At 44.6% G+C, this 23,393-nt stretch overlaps 1 protein-coding gene across 1 annotated transcript in view; it reads left to right on the top strand.

Moving 5' to 3' along the window:
- PARM1 (prostate androgen-regulated mucin-like protein 1) overlaps positions 1-23,393 on the top strand; it is a 53,959-nt gene that overhangs the window by 17,727 nt on the left and 12,839 nt on the right. Inside the window, exon 2 of the mRNA XM_073340360.1 lies at positions 22,145-22,879. Coding sequence (XP_073196461.1) covers positions 22,145-22,879 — 735 coding nt within the window. The remainder of the gene's footprint in view (positions 1-22,144; positions 22,880-23,393) is intronic.

Raw genomic sequence — 23,393 nt, 5'->3', positions numbered from 1 at the left:
CCCCAGCCGAAGTCCTCACACCCCTGCACCCCAACCCTCTGCCCCAGCCCTGAGCCCCCTCCCACACTCCAAACACCTCAACCCCCCCCCGCCACATGAATTTTGTTATGTGCACCAATATGAAGGTGATGTGTCATGCACCACCTCCATATTGGTGCACATAACAAAATTCATTCTGCACATGGGTGGGAAAAATTAGAGGGAACACTGGTCCTGGGTCCGGTTCAAAATCTTAATCTATGATTTAGATAATAGCATAGAGAGTACACTTACAAAGTTTGCAGACAATAGCACACTGGGAGGGGTTGCAAGTGCTTTGGAGGATAGGATTAAAATTCAAAATAATCTGGAGAAATGGTCTGAAGTAAATAGGATGAAATGCAATAAGGACAAATACAAAGTCCTCCACTTAGGAAGGAACAATCAATCAATTGCACACGTACAAAATGGGAAATGATTGTCTTGGAAGGAGTACTTTAGAAAGGGATCTGGGGGTCATAGTGGATCACAAGCTAAATATAAATCAACAGTGTAACACCATTGCAAAAAAAGCAAACATCAGTGTGGGATGTATTAGCAGGAGTGTTGTAAGCAAGACATGAGAAGTAATTCTTCCGCTCTACTCCGCGCTAATTAGGCCTCAGCTAGAGTATTGTGTCGAGTTCTGGGCGCCACATTTCAGGAAAGATGTGGACAAAATGGAGAAAGTCCAGAGGAGAGCAACAAAAATGATTAAAGGTCTAGAAACAATTATCTATGACGGAAGATTGAAAAAATTGCGTTTGTTTAGTCTGGAGCAGAGAAGACTGAGCAGAGATATGACAACAGTTTTCGAGTACATAAAAGGTTGTTACAAGAAGGAGGGAGGATAGCACAAGAAGCAATGTGCTTAAATTGCAGCAAGGGTGGTTTAGGTTGGACATTAGGAAAAGCTTCCTAACTGTCAGAGTGGTTAAGCACTGGAATAAATTGCCTAGGGAGGTTGTGGAACCTCCATCATTGGAGGTTTTTAAGCGCAAGTTAGACAAACACCTATCAGGGATGGTCTAGATAATACTTGGACCTGCCAGGAGTGCAGGGGACTGGACTAGATGACTTCTCGAGGTCCCTTCCAGACCTATGATTCTATGTTCTAGCCTCACTTGTGGACAAGACTGGTGGCCTCAAGCACAGAAACCCCTTTAGTTGAAGGTCAAAGATCTGGGATGGGGCTTTGAGTCCGACTGTTGAGGAACTTTGAGATGAAATGTTTCTTCACTGAAAAAGGCAGATGTGTCAGAACTGTGAAACTGTGCATGGAAAAGGCTCTGTTTCAGTGAGTTCCCTCGACTCAGGAAGGGTTGAAAAAAAGTGTTGAAATGAACATTTCTGGTTCAGAGCAAGTTTTCCATTAGAAATTTAAGTTTAAAAAAAACTTGGTTGAAATTGAAACTACATATTTCAAAATTATCAGAATAAAATGTTTCAATTGACCCAAACCAAAAAAACATTCTTTTGTTGGTTAAAAAGAAATTGAGATTTTAATTTTTCATTCCAGTTCAGGAAGGGAAGAGACAGTTTCCTTCCCAGCTGTAGCTCTGAGGTGTTCAGAAAGCAGCTTTTAATTGGGTAAGTGTGTTCTAGATGGTAGAGGGGCTTTCCCTTGGAGAACTGAACTTGTCATCTGGATTACTGATGGAAATTCAAGAGAAAAGGAGGGGTTGCTGTTTCATTGCTTGCTACCCAAGGTGGTACTAGGGTAGCAAATTTAGGACTATATTAGAGGTGTTTTCCCCTAGCATGACCACAAACCAAGGCACTACAATGAGTTGGGGACAAGCGGATCTGTGTCCACATGAAGTCCCACTGATGCTGGGCAAGCCTAAGCATCTGTCTCCATGCATCTCACTGCAGGGTTAAGGCCCAAAATAGTTCCCTAAACTAGAGCTGAATGGGTGCAGTCAAATGCAGTGGCCATTGCTGGACTAAGGGGACAGTTTAATGGTAGAGTGGGTTTTGCAATGGACTCTTTAAACCTGCCTCAAGCTGTTTCTGTAGGACCCAGAGACACTCTCTGGTGCTTGTTTAGGATGAATACTTGTGAGAGGAGCTTGCAGGCAAGAAAGGATCTGGGGGGTGTTGCCTGCCTACCACTCTGGAAGATGGGAAGCAGCCATTGTTACCACTGAGATTCTCTTCTGTGCTGAACACTGACAGCATGTTAATGCAGTGGTTCTGCTGCGATTGGAAGAGTTTTATTTAAATCAAAGATAGTCTTAGAGTTTATACACTCAGGCCAGCTGATTTTGCTCTGGCCTGTCCAGTTAGTCTGTTTTGCACATGAAATTTCACTGAGCCTTCCTTCCCTCCAGCTGGATAATTAGGAGAACCCCAGAGCTTCAGCCAGCCTGCCGCCATTATTGGATCTCAGAGATTCTCTGTCATGAGAAGCTTCTTGTAGTAGGGTTTGGAAAACTGGCCATGGTCATGTGCTGATCTAATGCTGCATAAAGTAATTTTTCTTACATCACAGAATGTACTGGAACTTGACTCCTTTGTTAATGTTGCCTTCCTGGCCCAGGTCAGGTTCTGTCAAAAATCTCCAAAAAAGTAAGAGGGGAAGCTCCAGCCCCACACCCTCTCTGCAATCACACAGGACCCCCTTGGCAGCAGATCTGATGCACGAGTCCCCCATCCCCTGGCATGCCAGGGAAAGCATCTCCATCATCTGTAGTATTCTGACCCAGCGTAGCAATGAACAGGAGGTAGGGCAGTGTTAGATTGGGGTCAGGGGCACCGGTTCTACATAGGATCTTCCCCTTATCCTCCCACACACTGCTGTCAGTCTCCTGCAAACACACCCTACAATCAAAGAGCCCCATTTTGTTTTTAAAGGGACAGCTCCCATTAAGAAAGTAAAGACACAACAGATATTAATGTCCAAAAAGTGTTCTATGATATAAAATTTCAAGGATTATAGTTATTCTGGATCCTCACAATGACTTAAGAAGAGTTCTTTTTATATATGTAAATATATATGTATATATATATAAAATTAACATTAGGGCCAAACTCATGTGCTCAAGACAGTAAGTGCCAGAAGTAAGGTTATCTGTGCAAGTTTGATTCTGTACCATGATGCATATGTGTTAAGCAAGTCTTTAATTACATCATATATTTTTCCAACATGGTAATTTGTAGAGTTTGAACCCAGGACCTTAAGATCCACAATTCAGACTTCTTGTGCTTGAAAGAGCAGGTGGTAGCAAACATAGGCTATTCTCCTCTGTGGACCAGCCCCTAGAGGGGTACATCACACACTTTGCCAGAGGGCTATCTGACAACTACATGAGAGAGAGCAGCAAAACATTGGATATCTATATCCCTGAATTCTCTTCCTGATTCAGAGAGAGTGGTGAAATGGTTAGAGCAGCCATTACAGACAGGATAGCCAAGCCCATAGATAGGATAGAACTCGACTCTGTCCCAGCTCCACCACAAGTGACCTTGTCAGTTAGTGGGTGCGGGAATGATCATTTCATGACACCTGGAACAGGGATGTGAAGCCTTGGTCAGTAATAAGGGCTGTGGACTGCACAGAACTAACCTCACTTGGTAGAAGTGGCAACACCTGAACCCATGATCTCATGGCTCCCAGACCAGTGCACCTTCACTTAGGCCAGGGATCGGCAACCTTTGGCATGCAGCTCGCCAGGGCAAGCTCCCTGGCGGGCCAGGCTGGTTTGTTTACCTGCCGCGTCCGCGGGTTCGGCCGATCGTGGCTCCCACTGGGCGCGGTTTCCCGCTCAAGGCCAATGGGGGCTGCAGGAAGTGGCGCGGGCCGAGGGATGTACTGGCCACTGCTTCCCGCAGCCCCCATTGGCCTGAAGCGGCGAACCGCGGCCAGTGGGAGCTGCAATCGGTCGAACCCCCAGACACGGCAGGTAAACAAACTGGCCCGGCCCTCCAGGGGGCTTACCCTTCCGAGCCGCATGCCAAAGGTTGCCGATCCCTGACCTAGGCCAAAGGATGTTTCATGGGGGAGCGTCTCATATAGGAGAGTTCACCTGCCATGGACTGCCACACGCGTCACTCAAGAGGCATGACATTTGGCAGGCCTATACTGCACTGGAAACCATACAACACTGCGTAAGCATCCCAGAACCTGCGCCAGCATAACCTGGATCAGTAACGAAATCCAGTGTGGATTCTCTGGGGGCAGTCTCTTCTGTGCAGCTGCAAACTTCGGTTGCAATGGGGCAGGGATGTCCCCAGGATGTTACAGGGACAGGTGCAGAAGGTTAGGTGACAGAGACAGCATCCACACACACCTCTCCTTGGGAGTTACAGTGCGCCAGGTGCTTTGCAAATAAGGCAGCCCCTTCCCCTCCCTGCTTACACTCCTAATCCACAGATACAGAGGGGAGAATGAGACAGCACAAAAGACGCTCCTTCCTCCCTCCCATTTGTTTTATGTCTCTTTCTTTAAATACAGAGAGCTCAAGGCTCCCTAAAAATTACATAGATCACCTAGTGACCATGCAGGAGCATAAAGCAGTGACACACGAAACCTACTCAGCTAGCCAATAAATCAAAGTAACAGACTGTTTATTAGGTATTTCTGCCTCAACTGTTTTGCCCAGATCTTTGCTAGACTGCACCTTTTAGCTGCTGAGTTTGTGCTTACTTGCTCCCTGATTCAGCTTCCCCCTCCTTCACCAACCCGCATCCAATAGTCTATATTAGACTACATTATTAAGCCCTGCTTGCAAAATCAAGCACTCAAAAGTAAGGAAATGCCTGAATTCCATTGCCTGGATGTTTGGCAGAGTTATAAGCAACTGAAAACGGTGCCTTATCGTGAGAAGCATTGGGCAACATTCAGTGTAGGCAGCATGACCAACTTCGCCTAGAATGTGTGTAGTTTGTTTCATTGCACTCTTCCTGTTTTCATTTCATTGTTCCTGTTCGGTAGGGTTCTTTCCCTTTGTCCCGTGGAGCACTAGCACCCGTCCTGGAGAGAGCCACTGTAGTCCTATCCAGGAAAATCCCCTCCATGCCATCACTACTTCCTGTCCTTAACCATGCAGTATTCAGAGCATTGATCTCAGTGACTTCACTGGCCCTATTTTATGCAGGGCTGTGAAAACGCCACTTCGCTTGTTTAAATCCGTGCACACCAAATGATACAAAAAGATACCACACCCCAATAGGAGTCTGGCTAACGAGACTTGGTGCTCATTTGGGAAGGGTGAAAGTTTATTACTTCTGAGCCATATTTAAGACGTTACCCAGCTTCTCTCTGACAGCCCTTCCATGGTGTCATTATAAAAACAAAGCTGCAAGGACACTACAAATAGTGATTTTTTTTAGCACACCTAGATTAACACCAGCTAGTAAAGGATGTGTGGCTGCTGCTTGGATATGTGCCATCTAAAAATCTTCTGCACTAATGAACCAGGAGTTGAGCTGATTTATAGTTCTGTCACAAATCTGTACGCTTTAAGAGGCTGTTCTCCAAGCAACTCTAAATACCTTCCTGGTTATTCATGTGCAAAGAGAGCCTGACCTGGATTAGTCATTCCAGAGTTATCGATATCCTTTTAATAAGTACAATAACTCAATTCAATTGTTTATCAAACACTCCCAGTATTCCTGGGGGAGTGTTCACGCTTGTAAAGCAACATCCTGTGTTGCCACCCAAAGGCTACGCAATCCAGTCTGATGTTTCTTTCAGTAGAGGACCATGGTACACACATGGGAGAGGACAGACAGACAAGAGTTGCATACGGGAAGGCTCATGAACAAGCACTGCAGAGGGCCCATCTCAGTTCCGCTCAGATTAAATCTCCTGCTGGGAAACACGTTCACAGGGCCAGAAAGTGAAAAGAGCATGCTACACTTTTTCACTAGGTGTGGCTAGCCTGGTGGTAGGCATGTCCCCACGGCACCTGCCCGGTTGGGCTCAAAGAGCCCAACTTCAGCTCCTAATATTGACACCACTGAGTTACTGGTTCCTGCACTCCTTGGCTGGAGCCCTGTAAGCCTAGCACTGTAAATCGACAAGGCAATCGCAGCAGACTACCCAAGAAGGGGAGAGGTAATCACACCACAATCAAAGGCATTCCCACTTGTTGCCTCTTACGGATCCGTTTAAGAGGCTGAAGAATCTGACACTTAGGTGAGAATTAGAGACAAGGTGGGAGATGTAATATCTTTTCTTGGACCAACTTCTGTTGGTGAAAGAGACAAGCCTTCAAGGTGATACACAGCACTTCAGAGCTGGAAATGCTGATCTAGTCACAGACAATTCATATACAGAAAAAGGGGCTACATTCAATAAAACTGTTTCACTTAGTCACTGGGTGACTTACTAGTACAGCTGTGGTAGCAAAACAAATTAAAAGTGGGTCACTGTCTTATCACCTGGAGCTTGTTTACTGTGGCAGGACTCCCCTTACTTGCAATTTGTACGACTCTGTTTAGAGTCATTCTCACACAACTAATTAACTCTGTAGTTTTCAGCCAGCATTTTAACCCAAGCTCAGAAAGCTTTGTTTCGGGGAGGTATAGAATCTCCAGAAGCGTTGCAAAAGAGAGAGATCAAATAAAACTCTAAAGGCAAGTCACCCTGCAAAATTAAGTCGACCTAAGTTACATAGACATATAGCCACCACCGTAATTACAGCGCTTTTGCACATCCACACTACACTCCTTGCATTGGCAGTGTGCGTCCTCACCAAGAATGCTTGCACTGATTTAACTGTCAGTGTGGGGCATTGTGGGACAGTTTCTGAAAGGCAGCAACAGTTGATGTAAGCAACACAGTATCTACACTGACACTGAGTCGACTTAACTACATCAACCTAAGTGCTGCGCCTCTCACAGAGATGGAGTTCAGTTGGTGTCGTGGGCAAATTACATCAGTGGGAGCTTGATTTTAGTGTAGACACTTATGCCACGTCTACACTACCCGCCAGATCAGTGGGTAGTGATTGATCTATCGGGGATCGATTTATCACGTCTAATGTAGACGCGATAAATAGATCCCCGATCGCTCTGCTGTCGACACCGGAACTCCACCAGGGCAAGAGGCGGAAGCGGAGTCGACGGGGGAGTGGCGGCCGTTGATCCCGTGCCGCGAGGACGCGAAGAAAGTGATTCTAATTCGATCTAAGATACGTCAACTTCAGCTACGCTATTCTCGTAGCTGAAGTTGCGTATCTTAGATCGATCCCCCCCCCCCGTGTAGACCAGGCCTTACAGAGTTAAGTCAATGTAAGCTGCCTTATATCAACCTAATTCTCTATAGTATAGACCAGGGCTAAGGGAAATTCCCTTAAAGTATGTGGGAAATAATTCAACATGCCTAGGGCCAGGGTTACATAAAGCTGCAGTCTCTCACACTAAGGAAAGTAATATACACATTGGAAAGGAGATTTAAAATCTGTAGGTGCAGCTAGATGACCCATGTCAATATGTTCCAGGAGCATAATAATGTGTCAGCAGAAATGCAAGCATCGGTTGTTGACTGGTGTCTCTGTAATTCCAGCGGAGCAGATAGCCTAGAAAAAGAACCTCATCGTTCACATTTACAGCCTGCATCAAGCTATCTGTTCTTGTTGGGAAGAAGCAGAGGTGCTTAGGCTGATGTGCACTCCATATAAGAAGCCTTTTCCGCCTCTGCCGCTTTCCTATCCAATTGCATTGTGTGGTCAGCTACAATTCCCATTCTAGAGCCAAGGTAAGAGTGTGGCTGGGTTTTTCAAATTGACCCAAGGGAATTAGATGCCCAGCTCACGCCAGAAGTCCTCAGGGACCCAACTCCCTTTGGCCCAACCTACCTGTTTTCAAGCCTTAAAATATAGTTTCTATAGAAAGATATCTTCAGAGATATTTGACGACTTGATTTTATTATTCCTTTCTGGCTACTGTTCAAGACTCTGCTGCCAACCATTACCAAAAGAAGTATTAAGACATGAAAAATTTTAATTCAGCTTTTAAAAAAAACAACAACAAAAAGTGGCTATCATTGTTCCCCATTTTAAGCCTGAGGTAGACATCTGCTTGTAGAATGCAGGGAGCTACGCACCTGGCCTTATCCACAAGCAGAAGCAGTTAGTGAATGGACAAGTTATCTGACCGTACACCCCTGCACCAGTGTAACCATCAACAAGTTATGGGTGTGTAGATGTCACAATGTGGATGCTCTGGCCACTGACACTCAGAGGTCTTTTTTTCCAGACTACTGGGGGGTGTTGGTGGCCTGTGCTGTACAGGAGGTCAGCTATGATCTAGTGGTCCCTTCTGGCCTTAAACTCTATGACTAACTCCATTCAGAAGCCATTTGCATCCTCCCAGGGGGCCAGAATTCTGCTTGAATAGGCCTAAGACTCGGATCGTTAAGAAGCCTAAGAAATGCACAGTCCCTGTTTGAGACGCGTGACAATAGTCATGTTTTTCCCACTAAATGCACTTCCAATGTATTGTAGAAGATTCAGTGGATCTGAGGTGACTATAGGGATAGGGGCATTGGCTGGCCCCCTAGGCTGTCCCTCAAGATTTGTAAAAGTAGGGCCTAGAAGGCACACATGAGATTGGGCCCCTTTCTGGTAGGCCCTGTGCAACCATATCTCTCCAAAGTCCAGCCAAGCAGTTACACTGTTGCTAACCCCAAGCATTCAGGACTCAGGCTGCAAAAAAAGCCTAAGATGGGCAAACAAAAAATCCATTTTTAATGGATTTTTTTAATTTCCCTTCTAGTTTGAGCTTTTAAGGTGCACCCTATTTACATTTTCACGCTACCCTCTTCTGCAACTACGAGGGCTAGGGAAACAAACAAAACAAAGTGGGGAGTCTGATGTAGCCCCTTGACTCTGAGCTGGTGCTGTAAGAGAAACATCAGACTTGTGATAAAGTGATCTGACCATTCATCAGTCTCTAGCTCCTACCTCCAGTCTCAGTCATCCACCTTTCCATATAAAACATTGAGCAGCAGCACAAATGCACAGAACTGAGGCAAACCGGTACCAAGACACCTACATCTGTGGTAACTTATGTATCAGGCGGTAACAGGGATATTAACAGACCATTCTTATGGTGGTAGAAGGAAGTCAGTTCAGTATTTAATGCAACAAATCCACTGGTTAGAAACGGGTGCAAACAGATGGGCCAGTCTATGTATATAATCCAGAGTGACATCTTCTAGAAATACATAAACTGGCTGATTTGCTATGTCTGAACTCCTGGGAAGGCTGGAAGCATCCTGTGTTGGCATATTATTCAGGGTGAGGTTGGGTATCTGTCTAGCATACGGCCGTGCTCCTGAGAGTTATTGCCCTGCTCAATGAAACAGTGACGATAAGTGCTATAGCACGTTACCAGGGCAATCAAGGAAAAGAAATCTCTAACTGGTTTCTAATTCTTTAAGTGGTTAGAAAAGGCACAGCCATTAGCAAAAAGGAAGTGTGATTTACAACAGTTATTTTTAAATGATACTAAGTGTATAACAAAACAGAGACTTCAAGAATGTCAAGACAGGGTCCGGTTAAATCTAATCAACATTTCTGGCATTATGAGCAAAATATTGTGGCCAAATTCTGCCCTGGCTTACCTCCCATGTGTTTCCTGGAACTACTGATGGCTACCCAATTCTGAGTGTGTAACACAAAGTGATGTAATTTTGTCGGGGGGGAGAGGAGGATCACACTTCCCCCACTGGCTTTCCTTTTGCTTTGAAAATAACGAATTGTTGGCTGCTCTCCTCTTACACCTGCACAGAAGTCAATTTGTGCCCGCATTTACCTTACTTTACTGGTGAGCAGCTTCTGCCGCTCTGGTTCTGTGCCAGCCACGGTGCAGCAGGGAGCTGTGCCTCGGCCTTCGATTCTCCAGCAGCACACTGGTTGGAGAGAGCCCCTTTTCCACTTAACACAGTGTCAGACACCCACCTTTCTGAGAGAGAGTGAGGTTTTAGACAGCCAGCGTCACTACACAGGGCATTTGCAACAGTCCTTATAATGAAGATGCCTCTTTCATTAGAAACGTGGGGAAGGTGCCAGCCTGCCTTGTGAAAAGTCTTACTAGCTGGGCTCCCATGGGTGAGCAGGGAGGTTGCAACCAATCCAGGGCTAACGACAGAGAAATTGGGGGGCATGAGCGCTTTGGGTCAAACACTCCACATGACAGCCCAATTACATGCACACCCTTAAACAACACTTGCTGTGATACAGCAGCCCTCTAATCCAGGAACACCTTCAGTGAATGCAAAATATACATGGTGAATTGCAACCTGAACTCGCAGAAAGATGGAGAAAATGCCTTCCCTCTCAAAGACACATGATGTCTACACCTTGTAAAAACACACACATCTCCTCTGCAGTCTCAGGACAGCTTTTTGGACAGAATCTCCCGTTCCCTCTACTTAGTTGCTCAAGACTTCATGAAAGCATCTCGGGATTTCACGTACCATCCTTTCCTTTGTCTTCCTGTCATTAAATTGCTGTGCATTCTCTTCTTTACAAGCGGCTCAAAAACTCAGCCAGCTGGCCTGCTGACAATTTTTAGCACAGGAGGTCACTACCTAACAATGCCTGCTGTAAACTGTGCTATTAGCATCCCTGTGTTAGACACGGAAATACTGCCTGCTGCTGAAAATTGTATGCCACCCCCCTTCTGCCTTACACTCGAGTGGCTTGTACCCTAAAGGAGTGTGTTGGACTGATCTATTTTAGTAACCTCAAATGCTCTCATAAAGGAGGAAGCTGAAGGTACAGTGGTTTCTGTGAAAAGAAAACAGTCTTTATAGAGGATAGTTATCAGTTGAACCAATGTTTGTGCAACATTTCCATCTTAAGGGAGTAAGTTCTTACAGCTGGTTTCTGGCCTCTTGGACTAAAGTATTTCATAGTGTTTGTCCACAATGGATGTGGCACAGCATTCCAGCGGATCCCAAAGAGCTTCACAGCAACAATGCACTTAGACAAGAGAAAGCCAGCAGTGGCTCCAGCTAAGACAGTACTGGCCCATGCGTTAGCAGATTCACTAATATTGCAGGAGGAAGTTTTGGCAGTTGCCACTTGTACGGCACAAGCATTTGGTGTCCAGCAAACAAATTAAGCAATGAAGGTAATATTTCATGTTCTATTGGTCGGCCTTGTGGGCTGCCTGGCTCGAGTAATGAATTCTTACCCTTCATTTTTCAGCAAGAGTGGGAAATCAGGTGAGTGGGGGGAACAATCCCTTTTGCTAAAAATTATAGTGGTCAGCTGGAGCCAGCATTGATTTCAGTTGTTCCCTGTGTGACACTAAGGGAACTCAAGTTCCAAAAACTGGAATGTTCAGGTACACTACTGGGCAGGAACCCCGGGGTGACCTGCGTCTTTTTCCAGATCTTGCACTCTAGAGGAATCTTCCCCACCACCAGTGTAAAGAAAAATGACACTTGGCTACTAGTATCTTTCAGATTTGCCAAGAGGGGAGTTTTATTCAGCTGTTTCCTCATGTTGAAGAAGAGTGAGTGGATCTCCATCATAAACCACTTATCCATGGCACTTCCTGTTTGCAGGTCCATCTGCTGGTCTGCACTTGCTCCTGGCTGAAGACTCAGTTTGTGAGATATATACATAGACATCTGCAGCTACAAGCCAAGGACATCATTCTCCCTTAATACAAGCTTAACAAGAAGCACCTTCATTATTTAATGAAATGTATTAACTAGCCACATTTAATAATAAAAAGGAATAGCCCTTCTGGCATCAGAGACAGGATGTACAACCATGCTTCTTTCCCGTGCAGTCGCTGCAGTTGCCACAAGGATGTGGCATGGTTTATAAGCTGGAGGGGAGGAGCACTGTCAGGAGAGGACAGGGTCCACAAGAATCTCTGGACAGATAGAACCTACACTATGGAACCGTTTGAGGGCTGGCTGGTCTTGATTCAAGGGTTAAAGGCACAGTACACCCTGAGAGCTCTAAGACAGCAAACAATCTTGGCAACCAAACACTGTGTTGTTATCATAGAATATCGGGGTTGGAAGGGACCTCAGGAGGTCATCTAGTCCTACCCACTGCTCAAAGCAGGACCAATCCCCAAATGGCCCCCTCAAGGATTGAACTCACAACCCTGGGTTTAGCAGGCCAATGCTCAAACCACTGAGCTATCCCACCCCCCTCTCTTTACTTAGCCTGTCTTTCCCATCCCTCACCAAGGGGTTTCACAGACCGGGAAACAGAGAACCCAAAGAGAGACCACTGCTCTAGAGAGTTCTGTGTCACGGGTCTGCTTTGCTCCCTACCGCCTCAGCCCTGGTGCACCTTTCTGTGTCCCCCTCCATCACCACGATGAAAGGGAAGAAGGAAAATAGTGGAAGGAGATTGTCCCACCCACTCACAGGCAGTCCCCAGGCTGAGATTTCCTTTGGCAACAGACCAACTATCAGAATAGCATCTTTGTTACTACAGACCTTGGGTTTCCCTGAGTATCCCTGTATGGGTGGCCTTAGCATTAGCACCTCAACAGGCCACAAATGGACCCCATCAGCATGGTGCAACTGGGGAGTTTACCACCTGACCACAGTGTGGGAAAGTCTGTAGACCTCTGTCCAGCAGCCAGGCCATAAGACTCTCCTGCAGGGTGGATAAAAATCAATGATTTTTTTTTTTAATCAAAAAAATCTGATTTTTTTTATAGAATGCTTTTTGAGGGGAAAAAACCTCTCTAAAGATAGTTTTAATTAAGATACATTATAGCTCAAAGATATCTCATCATGGAATAGGGATTATAAATTCTAATTTCTATAATATGAGACAATATATTCATGTAATGTTTAAGAAAAGTTTTGTAAATGAGTTCCTATAGTTCATGGATTAGGGACCCAATTTTATGGCGTATCAGAGGCTTTTGTATAGATTATTTAGGTTAATCTTTCTATCTACCCAATGGGACTCAGTGCTCAGTCTAGAAGATGCTTAGTTTTGCAGTTCTCAAATTGTGGATTTGCGTTTCCAGAGATAACATGCTTGTTAACAGCAAAAATGTTTTTAAATAAATAAATAATATAGAGGTGAGAAATAACAGACCTCAACCCTGTTGTCCCTCTGCAAATTTGTGTAAACCGAGTCAATCCCTTACCTCTCTCTAAAAGTGCAAAGTTTCAAAAAGTTCAGTGAATAGAAGATTGTTGGGGTTGGAATAGATCTGGATAAGGAGAAGAAGTCTGGAGATAAATGTGAGAAGGGAGGGACGGGTAGCAGAAACAAAAGTGAAACTGTTTGAGCAGCATATTCCCAAAGTCTTAAGGTCTTTCTGAGTGTAACCTTCATTGATTTGAGATCTACCATACCATTCTCTCACTGGAAGGGAAAACCTATAATGGCAGCAGGTCGTAAAAGTGACCCAGTTTGGGAATAAGAACCACTCAAGAAATATATGTTTGCTGATGATGTTTTAAAGAAAGTCACATCAGTGAACTGGTGGAAGTCACTTAAGGACTTGGATTCAGAGACTGTTGAAGTGATAATCTCACTTTTAACAGCAGTAGTTTCTTCTGCTGGTGTAGAAAGAATATTTTCTTCCTTTGGACTAATTCATTCCAAATTGAGAAATCGTTTGGGACCTGAACAAGCAGGAAAGCTTGTTTTTCTTTTCCAGATTATGAACAAACAGGAAAATGAAGGTGAAGACGACTGAGTTAGCTGTAGAAAGCCAATAGTTTAAGTTTCTCCTGTTGACCTGGCTGACATGGTCAATTTAATTTTGGGCTGTTTTTCTTTAAATATTTCATTTAACTATTTTAGTTAAAAACAATTTTAACAAAAATGAACCTGATTTTAAAAAGCTTGAACGTTTAACTAAATTAAAAAATTCTTATGCTTGTTTTGTTAAAATATTATACATTTGCTATTGAGGAAAAAAATCCAGAATACATAACGTTGTTTTAGTTAAATAAAACAATTTAAATGTCTGTCTGGTGGTGATCTCCTCCTAATACAGCCTGGCAAGAAAACCCTCCAAATATTAACAATTAACCTGTTGAATTGGAGATAGTTCACCTCCCAATGACTTCATAAATATCTGCTTCAATTACATTTGGTAAATGAAATAACCAACAATCGTTTATTTTCTGACATAGCTGTAAAACTAATCTGAAAAGTTTTCAAAATAAATCACTTAAAAATGTATAGTGTGTACCTTCTAAAAATGAAACCTACATCTATCTCGGAGTTGTGAAGAATATGTATTAAGGTTATAACAACCAACAAGAATGCACTTTTATGGAGAAATCCATGATTAAATCGAGTCTTCCTGACTCAACCCTGCTCTCCTGTGCCAGTGACAGGACTCATTTCAAACCATCCCCCCCCCCCCCCCCCCAGTTGATGCTCCTGATTCTGGTCTCTGTCCAGTCACGGATGGCAGAATTAGCTGTTGTGTGTGTCTGTGGCAGGCAAGCATGAGAAAATGAAATGCCCTTTACAAGTTCAGTTTTAGAAATGAAAGAAAATGCTTTGTCATTTTCATTTGTGGTTACTGAGTGATTTTAAAGAGATGGTGATGCAAGAAGGTAATGCGAGGGGGAAAAATACATGAAGAGCAACACTTTTAACAACAGAAGTCTAAAGTCAGGTGGCCTGATTTTCAGAAGTCCTGAGCCTGCAGTCTGGCCTCAGTTAAAGTTACTGGGTGTTCAGCAAATCAGTCTGTTTACTTAGGAGGGAGATTTTCAGAAGCAGCAGAGGAATTTAGGCTCCCAGATTAGTGACTTTCAATAGCACTCATGTTCCTAAATCCCTTAGGTGCTTTTGACAGTCAACCCCCAGGAGCCTTCTTTGGGCTCTTTTAAAACCTTGGCCCTGGTATACACGTGTTTTGCAATTTCCAGTGGAAGTGTTAGCTAGTAGAAGACCACTAAGCAGAAACTACGTAGCACACATTTCAATAAGGAGGAGGGATTCAAAATTGGTGCCTTTTAAAATCCCTTCTACATTTAACTGAATCAGCCATAAAAACAAGTTGAACCCTGTTCTAAATCTGTAGCCTTCTGTTTGCGTAAAATAATAGCAGATGCCATATAATGGACCCAAGCTTGTTTACACTGTACCACCTTTTTCATATAAAAATATTAGTGCTCTAATTGTCTGTCTTCTGCTTTTTAATCCTGACTAAACCACTCAGCTCTCGTGCATGTGTTAGGCATAACTGATCTCTTACAGGGCGGAGGGGGACAGAACACCACGCCCAGTAAGTTTAACCCGCGGGGATTGTTAATGAGTTCTGCTGGAGTACAGCACAGTTTATAATTCAGAGGCCCTCACAAGTTTGAGTTATTGCGCCCTGCCAGCCCAAACGTAACGCTATTTTATTGGAGACAGCACGATAGATCGGACTGGTAGCACTAGAGTACGTGCAGTCCAGTCTAGCAGGTCTGGCTAAGGAGTGAGTGGGGGCTAGGGGGAGAGAATTATACAGCACTTTTCTTCCAGACATGAGGGCAGTTCACAAAAGAGGCAGATATGCCCATTTCACTGATGGAGAACTTGAGGCACAGAGAGATGAAGTGAGGTGACTTGCCCAGAGATTAAAACCCAGGTTACCTCCCCTCAATGCCCCGGGGGCACAGTGCTCTGTCCCCTGAGCCACACGATCTTCCCCCAGAAGCCTCAAATGAGAGAGTCTGTGGGACTTTCTGCTTAAACCTCACCACCGAATAACAGTCTTGCGGCTGGATACCTGAGAGCAGAGATGCTCCTTGCCTGCTCAACGTTTCCTACCCAACAGTCAAGCTTTCTGTATATCTCAAGAGCCCTTGGGCTTTACAAACACTAATTGCAATACTACGTGCCGGGGTGCTGCTTGCAACAAGCGACGTAGCACGGACACCCCTGCAATTCCTCCTCGCTCTGCGTGTTGCTAACCAGAACCTCTCTTTGGTTTAGTAGGCGCAAACCTACGTAGACTAGTAAAAAATGTCTCTCACACAAATTTTAGTCATCTAGATGGTGAAAGGAGAATATTGATCTGTTTCATCTTATGCCCAGCATTTAAACATCTATGCAGGCTGCCATCCTATGGGGAACAGCGCCCTGCCCCCTTTGCTTTGCTGGACTCCTGCGTCAGCAATGGCAACAGGGCGTTACCAATGGGACCATTTTGCAAGTGTGAAGATTTGGCTGCCTTGGCTGCAGTTTTTAAAGCCTGAGTGAATGGTTTGGGTGGGAGCCTGAACTGGCTGCGTTCCAGCCCCGTATCAAGTTCTGGTTCAAGAGAGACAGCATCATAACAGACAAGTGCACCGTGACTCCTGGCTTAGAGGAGCACTGAGCTCTAAGACCCCGTGCCTGGAGCCCAGAGAGGAGTTTGGTTTGGGGATTGCCACAAAGCTTCAGCGAATACCTGAGCCTCAAAGGTTCCAGATTCATCCACCACTGCTCTAAACAGCTCCTTTCCCAAGCTATGAGAGAGATGTAGGGTCAGACTGCATTCAGCAGGGGCACTGGTGGGAGGATACAAAGAGCTTTTACCCCTGGAGCCCTCCCAGTGCAGTAGTCATACACAATTGCAGATCAGGAACGCTTTCCCCCAAAAGCAACTGCAGAAAAAAGGGACAGGAGACCGGGCCATAGCCACACACAGATACAGAGACACTCTGCAGTGTCCTATGCTTAATAATGAAGCAGCATGAATACTGCCCCAGTGTGCCTAGAAATTCCAGGATGTATTGCACCTCCCTGACACACAATCATCCCCCACCCCGAGACTTCTAAACAGCTCTTCAACGGGGATGCCCTTATGTAGTAGGTTCTGAAAATGCACCTCTAAACAGAGAGGAATACTTAAACTCACTCAATTTTTGCACACATTGGAACTTTTCAGCTGCAAGTCTTCCCACCCAGTTGACTTCAAGTCTAAATGAGATAATCAAATCAAGACAAGTCTGAAGTTTCTAACTTCCATCCCTTGAGTTATCCAAGAGCGAGCAAGTCTCTTTTTCATATTTGGCTGGAAAAATGACTCAGAAGTAACCACCCATGCGTTCTTCGTAGACCCATTTCCCCAATTCTCCCCCCATCATTTCTGGTCAACTTTCAAAACCTTGAAAGTTTTCTCCAACCAACTCTACTTAGGAATTTCACTTTCACATGAGACCAAGCATGGAAAAATTTCAGCTCACAAAGAATTTGTAATGAGCAGCTAAAAGAAGGATGTTATAAAGGATGCTGAAACTTAACCTAGCAATTGCCACCCACACAGAGTCTAACTTGTAGTTAGTTAATTGTATTGCTTGGCGGTGCTTGAATGAATGTGACTCCACAGCATTTGAAGCGCTGCTCTGTGGATATAAATAAATGAATGTCACAAGAATAAAAATTATTCCCATGTAATGTAATGTCTGCATGTTCTTTCTGTAGCCAAACTAACACAAAGGAAGACAATAGAAATTGGTCAACATTGAATTTGGCCTAGTAGATTAGAAGAAAAATTGAAATCTGCTGCTGAGGAGAAGAAAGAAAAGTCTGACTCATGTTTCTGCAAAGAAAGAAACAAAGAATTGGAAAGGGGTTGGGGCAGGAGGATACACTCTGTGTTATTTCCAGGTGCCCATCTTGCTGAATAGGTTGAGTTTGCTACACAGGTGCTGAAATGCTATTTGCTGAAGGAAGCTGCTGGCCAGAGAGACTGAAGGAGGGGGTGTTGGTAAATTAGATGTTCTAGAAACTGTAACTTTGTGTTTTAATCATTTCTGAGGCACACCAGGAATGAGCCAATTTATTTCCCCAAGTCTGTGCATTCATAGAATATCAGGGTTGGAAGGGACCCCAGAAGGTCATCTAGTCCAACCCCCTGCTCGAAGCAGGACCAATTCCCAGTTAAATCATCCCAGCCAGGGCTTTGTCAAGCCTGACCTTAAAAACCTCTAAGGAAGGAGATTCTACCACCTCCCTAGGTAACGCATTCCAGTGTTTCACCACCCTCTTAGTGAAAAAGTTTTTCCTAATATCCAATCTAAACCTCCCCCACTGCAACTTGAGACCATTACTCCTCATTCTGTCATCTGCTACCATTGAGAACAGTCTAGAGCCATCCTCTTTGGAACCCCCTTTCAGGTAGTTGAAAGCAGCTATCAAATCCCCCCTCATTCTTCTCTTCTGCAGGCTAAACAATCCCAGCTCCCTCAGCCTCTCCTCATAAGTCATGTGTTCCAGACCCCTAATCATTTTTGTTGCCCTTCGCTGGACTCTCTCCAATTTATCCACATCCTTCTTGTAGTGTGGGGCCCAAAACTGGACACAGTACTCCAGATGAGGCCTCACCAATGTCGAATAGAGGGGAACGATCACGTCCCTCGATCTGCTGGCTATGCCCCTACTTATACATCCCCAAATGCCATTGGCCTTCTTGGCAACAAGGGCACACTGCTGACTCATATCCAGCTTCTCGTCCACTGTCACCCCTAGGTCCTTTTCCGCAGAACTGCTGCCTAGCCATTCGGTCCCTAGTCTGTAGCTGTGCATTGGGTTCTTCCGTCCTAAGTGCAGGACCCTGCACTTATCCTTATTGAACCTCATCAGATTTCTTTTGGCCCAATCCTCCAATTTGTCTAGGTCCTTCTGTATCCTATCCCTCCCCTCCAGCGTATCTACCACTCCTCCCAGTTTAGTATCATCCGCAAATTTGCTGAGAGTGCAATCCATACCATCCTCCAGATCATTTATGAAGATATTGAACAAAACCGGCCCCAGGACCGACCCTTGGGGCACTCCACTTGATACCGGCTGCCAAGTAGACATGGAGCCATTGATCACTACCCGTTGAGCCCGACAATCTAGCCAGCTTTCTACCCACCTTATAGGGCATTCATCCAGCCCATACTTCCTTAACTTGCTGACAAGAATACTGTGGGAGACTGTGTCAAAAGCTTTGCTAAAGTCAAGAAACAATACATCCACTGCTTTCCCTTCATCCACAGAACCAATAATCTCATCATAAAAGGCGATTAGATTAGTCAGGCATGACCTTCCCTTGGTGAATCCATGCTGGCTGTTCCTGATCACTTTCCTCTCATGTAAGTGCTTCAGGATTGATTCTTTGAGGACCTGCTCCATGATTTTTCCAGGGACTGAGGTGAGGCTGACTGGCCTGTAGTTCCCAGGATCCTCCTTCTTCCCTTTTTTAAAGATTGGCACTACATTAGCCTTTTTCCAGTCATCCGGGACTTCCCCGGTTCGCCACGAGTTTTCAAAGATAATGGGCCAATGGCTCTGCAATCACAGCCGCCAATTCCTTCAGCACTCTCGGATGCAACTCGTCCGGCCCCATGGACTTGTGCACATCCAGCTTTTCTAAATAGTCCCTAACCGCCTCTATCTCCACAGAGGGCTGGCCATCTCTTCCGCATTTTGTGATGCCCAGCGCAGCAGTCTGGGAGCTGACCTTGTTAGTGAAAACAGAGGCAAAAAAAGCATTGAGTACATTAGCTTTTTCCACATCCTCTGTCACTAGGTTGCCTCCCTCATTCAGTAAGGGGCCTACACTTTCCTTGGCTTTCTTCTTGTTGCCAACATACCTGAAGAAACCCTTCTTGTTACTCTTAACATCTCTGGCTAGCTGCAGCTCCAGGTGCGATTTGGCCCTCCTGATATCATTCCTACATGCCCGAGCAATATTTTTATACTCTTCATTCTTAAGTACAAAGAGACTTCCTGCAGCGTTATTGATAGCTTCAAGCTTACCATGGTGTAACAGCCAGTGTAGCCCTCTTAAATATTTTTCAGTGTAGCTCCTATACCGGTTACGTCCCCCAGAGACTTTGCAGCTAGTATGGAGGGAAGTCCTACAGAGGTCATAACTTTCCTGACACCTGGTGCTTTTGACCATGCAGTCCCAAAATGGAGACAGCACTATCCTTTTTAATAGGTGTGCTCTCACAGATACAAACAAAAAGTCTGCCAATCCAGCATACATAAACACCATCTGGATTTGTGTGTAATTCTGGCTTGATGCAATCAGAAACAAGCCAGCATTGTAAGGTAGATGCGTTAAACCCATGGCTAATGCTGGAATTCAGGTTGACAAGATGTGTCAAGTATTTGGGTGCAGTACTTTGTGTGGTTTGCTTATCTATTGCAGTGACAATGCATCCATCCTGTGCTTAAGCCAGTGAAGAACAGGTCAAAGGCTACAGAGCTTCAGTGAAAGGCCATTGTAGATCAAAGTAATATGGGAGTGCTGGAATTGAGTACATGCAGATTTTAGAAATGAATGTTAATATTTCTTCAGTGTGCAGATGAGTGAATGGGTGAGTTTGCATGTAGTGTAGTGCTCCTGGTATACCGAGCAGGAGGCTAAATATTGCACTGTTGGCAAAATGCAATACAGGACTTTTCTGTTTTGCTTTATAATCAGTTGACCCGAGCTGTGAAGCTCGCTGCCATGGGGCTCTTTTTGCTGGGTAGACGTACCTTCTGCGTTCCAGTGGAGAAAATCAAATTAAGTGATAACATTCAGTTTAACTAACTCTCCATCTTCACCTGCAGTGGGCAGACAATGCAAGCAGCAGGGGACGATGTCTCTATTTTCAGACCTTAAACAGAAGGAAATATTTCAACTGATAATTTGCTGCCCTCTGATTTTGCCGGACTGAGTTTAAGTGACTGTGTTCCAGAGAGAATAGATTCAACATGGCGATAGCATTCTTATTATCATCACAATATTTTTATCCTACACTTGGAATGAGTTATTTCTTGTTCATGTAACTTAGTTAACATTGGTCTAAGTTTACTAGCATATACTAGGCTTGGCAGAATATTTATTTTGTTAATGTTTATCTTTAAGTATTTTTTTATTATAGATTTAAATGTTCACAGGTGTGGGAAATTACCGGGGGGGGGGGGGGGCGGGATCAGACAATTATTTAATGACAGTAGATGCTGAGATTCAAAACGTTAAAGCTTGATAACCGTTCAACTGGCAACTTCCTATGTCAAAATCTCCAAAGTAAATCAAACTGTAATGCTCAAGCTGGTGCACTAACAGCAGTGGTGATACAGGCTTCTCGCTTTGCCTATCTGTAAATTCTGAGTAGCGGAAATGTGGTTTCATCAGGTTGTCTGTGTACTGTGAAATGGCTTACTGACCTTTACCAATAAAAATCAAATCCTAATTATACAACTATGGTTCATGTAAAAGAGCTGCTTGCCTAAGGATGGTTAACAACTGTGGAAAGCAGGATGCATAGACATCCTGGTGGAAGATGGTCTCAGAATAAAAACAGAGGCAAAATCATCAAAATACTTCGCTCTCTCATGCCATCAAACACAGCTGCTGCTTTGTCAGTCTTGGCTACAATGCCAGCCAGCACCTTGCAATGGCTCAGGATCTAGCTTAGGATCAAGGGCTCTCCTCTTGGGGCCTGTCTACACCAGGAAAATGACGCATTGTTAGTGACTATCAACAAGAGGTCCCCACTGGCCTCAACTGCTGGCTGCTAGCGTACCTGGGGCCAGGCTGTTTTCAATACAGTTATAGAAGACATGGTAAGACTCCCTAGATTTGCTAGTACTTTCCCTAACGATGGAAAATGGTGTTTGGCATGGTGTGTACTAATAATCCTTTAGCTGCTGGTCAGAAGAGAAAACAGGCTGTAATATAACTCAAACACGGTTGGTAGCAGGCCAGTAACATGGCACTGAGCAGTAGCTTTGGGAAGAGAACTTTGTTCACATGAGTGATATCCAGGGTAGTTTTCTGTATGTTAAAGACTGTCTCATAAGGGTCCTTTCACAGTAGGACAACACCCTGTTTAATGGCTGTCAATAACAACTCTCTTGGATCCCTTGAACTATTATCTGAAACTCAGAGCTGGTTCAAATTTCAAAATTAAAGCAGGGAAACAAGAAGTGCCCCCAATTGGATATAAATGTAGTGGGAGGCAAACAAACAAACAAACAGTTTCTTTCTTTTACAACATGATTTTTCATTTGTACCATCTATTTCAGTGGTAACTGAAATCCTCCTTACTTCAGGCAAACATCCCTTTCAAGGATGAGTGTAGTAAAACTGTAACTGACTGGCCATTCATTCCAAGCCCTTCGCTATGTGCTCTTATCACGACTGCAGCTTGTCACAACGATTTTCCATTGTTAACATGTGTGTGTCTTCTCCTCAGGATTGAGTCTTCACTCTGCACATTCAGAGTTTACATCCTCTCTTAGTCCTTCTGAGAGAAATACCATTACGTCAGAATCAACTCAAACCACTGTCCCCGTCGCCCCTGCTGCTAGCACAACAGCAGACAAGCTACAATCAGCATCAGCAGCAACAGCGACCACTTCAAGAGACAAAGTCACCTCAAGACCAGCAGAACAGGGCAACACCATAATCTCCTTAGGCACCACAAAAGAGTTGTCAGCTGCCACGAAACATCTTGCCTCATATACAGAAAGAGCAGATGTTTCAGCCACCAGCCCATCACGGTCATCAACCACTGGGTCAGAATCAACAGCCACAGAACACATCTCCAGGACTTCAGTTGCCATCCTGACAAATACAACAGATACAGCCACCCCTTCCACAACAGCTCCAGATACAGCCACCCCAGCAACGACCTTCTCTCACCTAACTAATACCTCGTCTTCATCGTCATCGGCAGGTTCTTCCACACAGACCACCATTACAAATCAAAACACAATCCAGCTGCCAAATGCATCCACGGCAGCACCTGCTACAGAGGATGCCCCTACTAAAAAGACGCCCACAGAGTCCCTCTCATCAGGCCCAGCGATCAGACAAACATCTCAAGTAACTTTGGCAACCAAGTCTGTCGCAGAGGCCACCTCCCCTGAGAGCACCACTTTCTCCATAGGAGTAACCATGGAAGAGGTCCAGCGGGCTTTAAGTTCAGGTGAGGCAGATGATTTAGTATGTGCGTTATTTATGCTGTCACCTTTAGTGCTTCATTTCTCCTGTTATTTGGGGGGGAGTATTGAGGGGGGAGGCAAAGGGGTGAGAAAAAGAGCACTCCCATCTATGCATTGGAAGGGCTTTCAGGTTACTTGTAATATTAACAAAGTTACTCAGGAGCTACGGCTCTGTGTTTTATGTACATCACATGGTATAGCCTTATTATGAATCTCTTCTACACCTGTGATCCCTTCATAGAAAGATGTTTTAACAGTGACTGTGTATATTCTGACAGGTCTGACACCAAACTCTAAGTTTTAATAAGAATTTCACTTCCTACACTCTAGACTAGTTGACCACAACATATCTGCTGACCATAGATATCACATTTTCTATTGAGAAAAGACACTTTTCCTTTTCCCCGCGGCCAGTGAACTTAGAAACCTTTCTGAGAGTTATCCAATAGCTTTTCTACACACAGTTTTAAGGTTTGAAATCTCAACCTGCCATGGTTA

The sequence above is a fragment of the Lepidochelys kempii genome, chromosome 4 (genome assembly GCF_965140265.1).
Source record: "Lepidochelys kempii isolate rLepKem1 chromosome 4, rLepKem1.hap2, whole genome shotgun sequence".
Classification (NCBI taxonomy): domain Eukaryota; kingdom Metazoa; phylum Chordata; order Testudines; family Cheloniidae; genus Lepidochelys; species Lepidochelys kempii.
The sequence above is the reverse complement of the archived record's forward strand: the minus strand, read 5'-3'. Positions and strand labels throughout refer to the sequence as shown.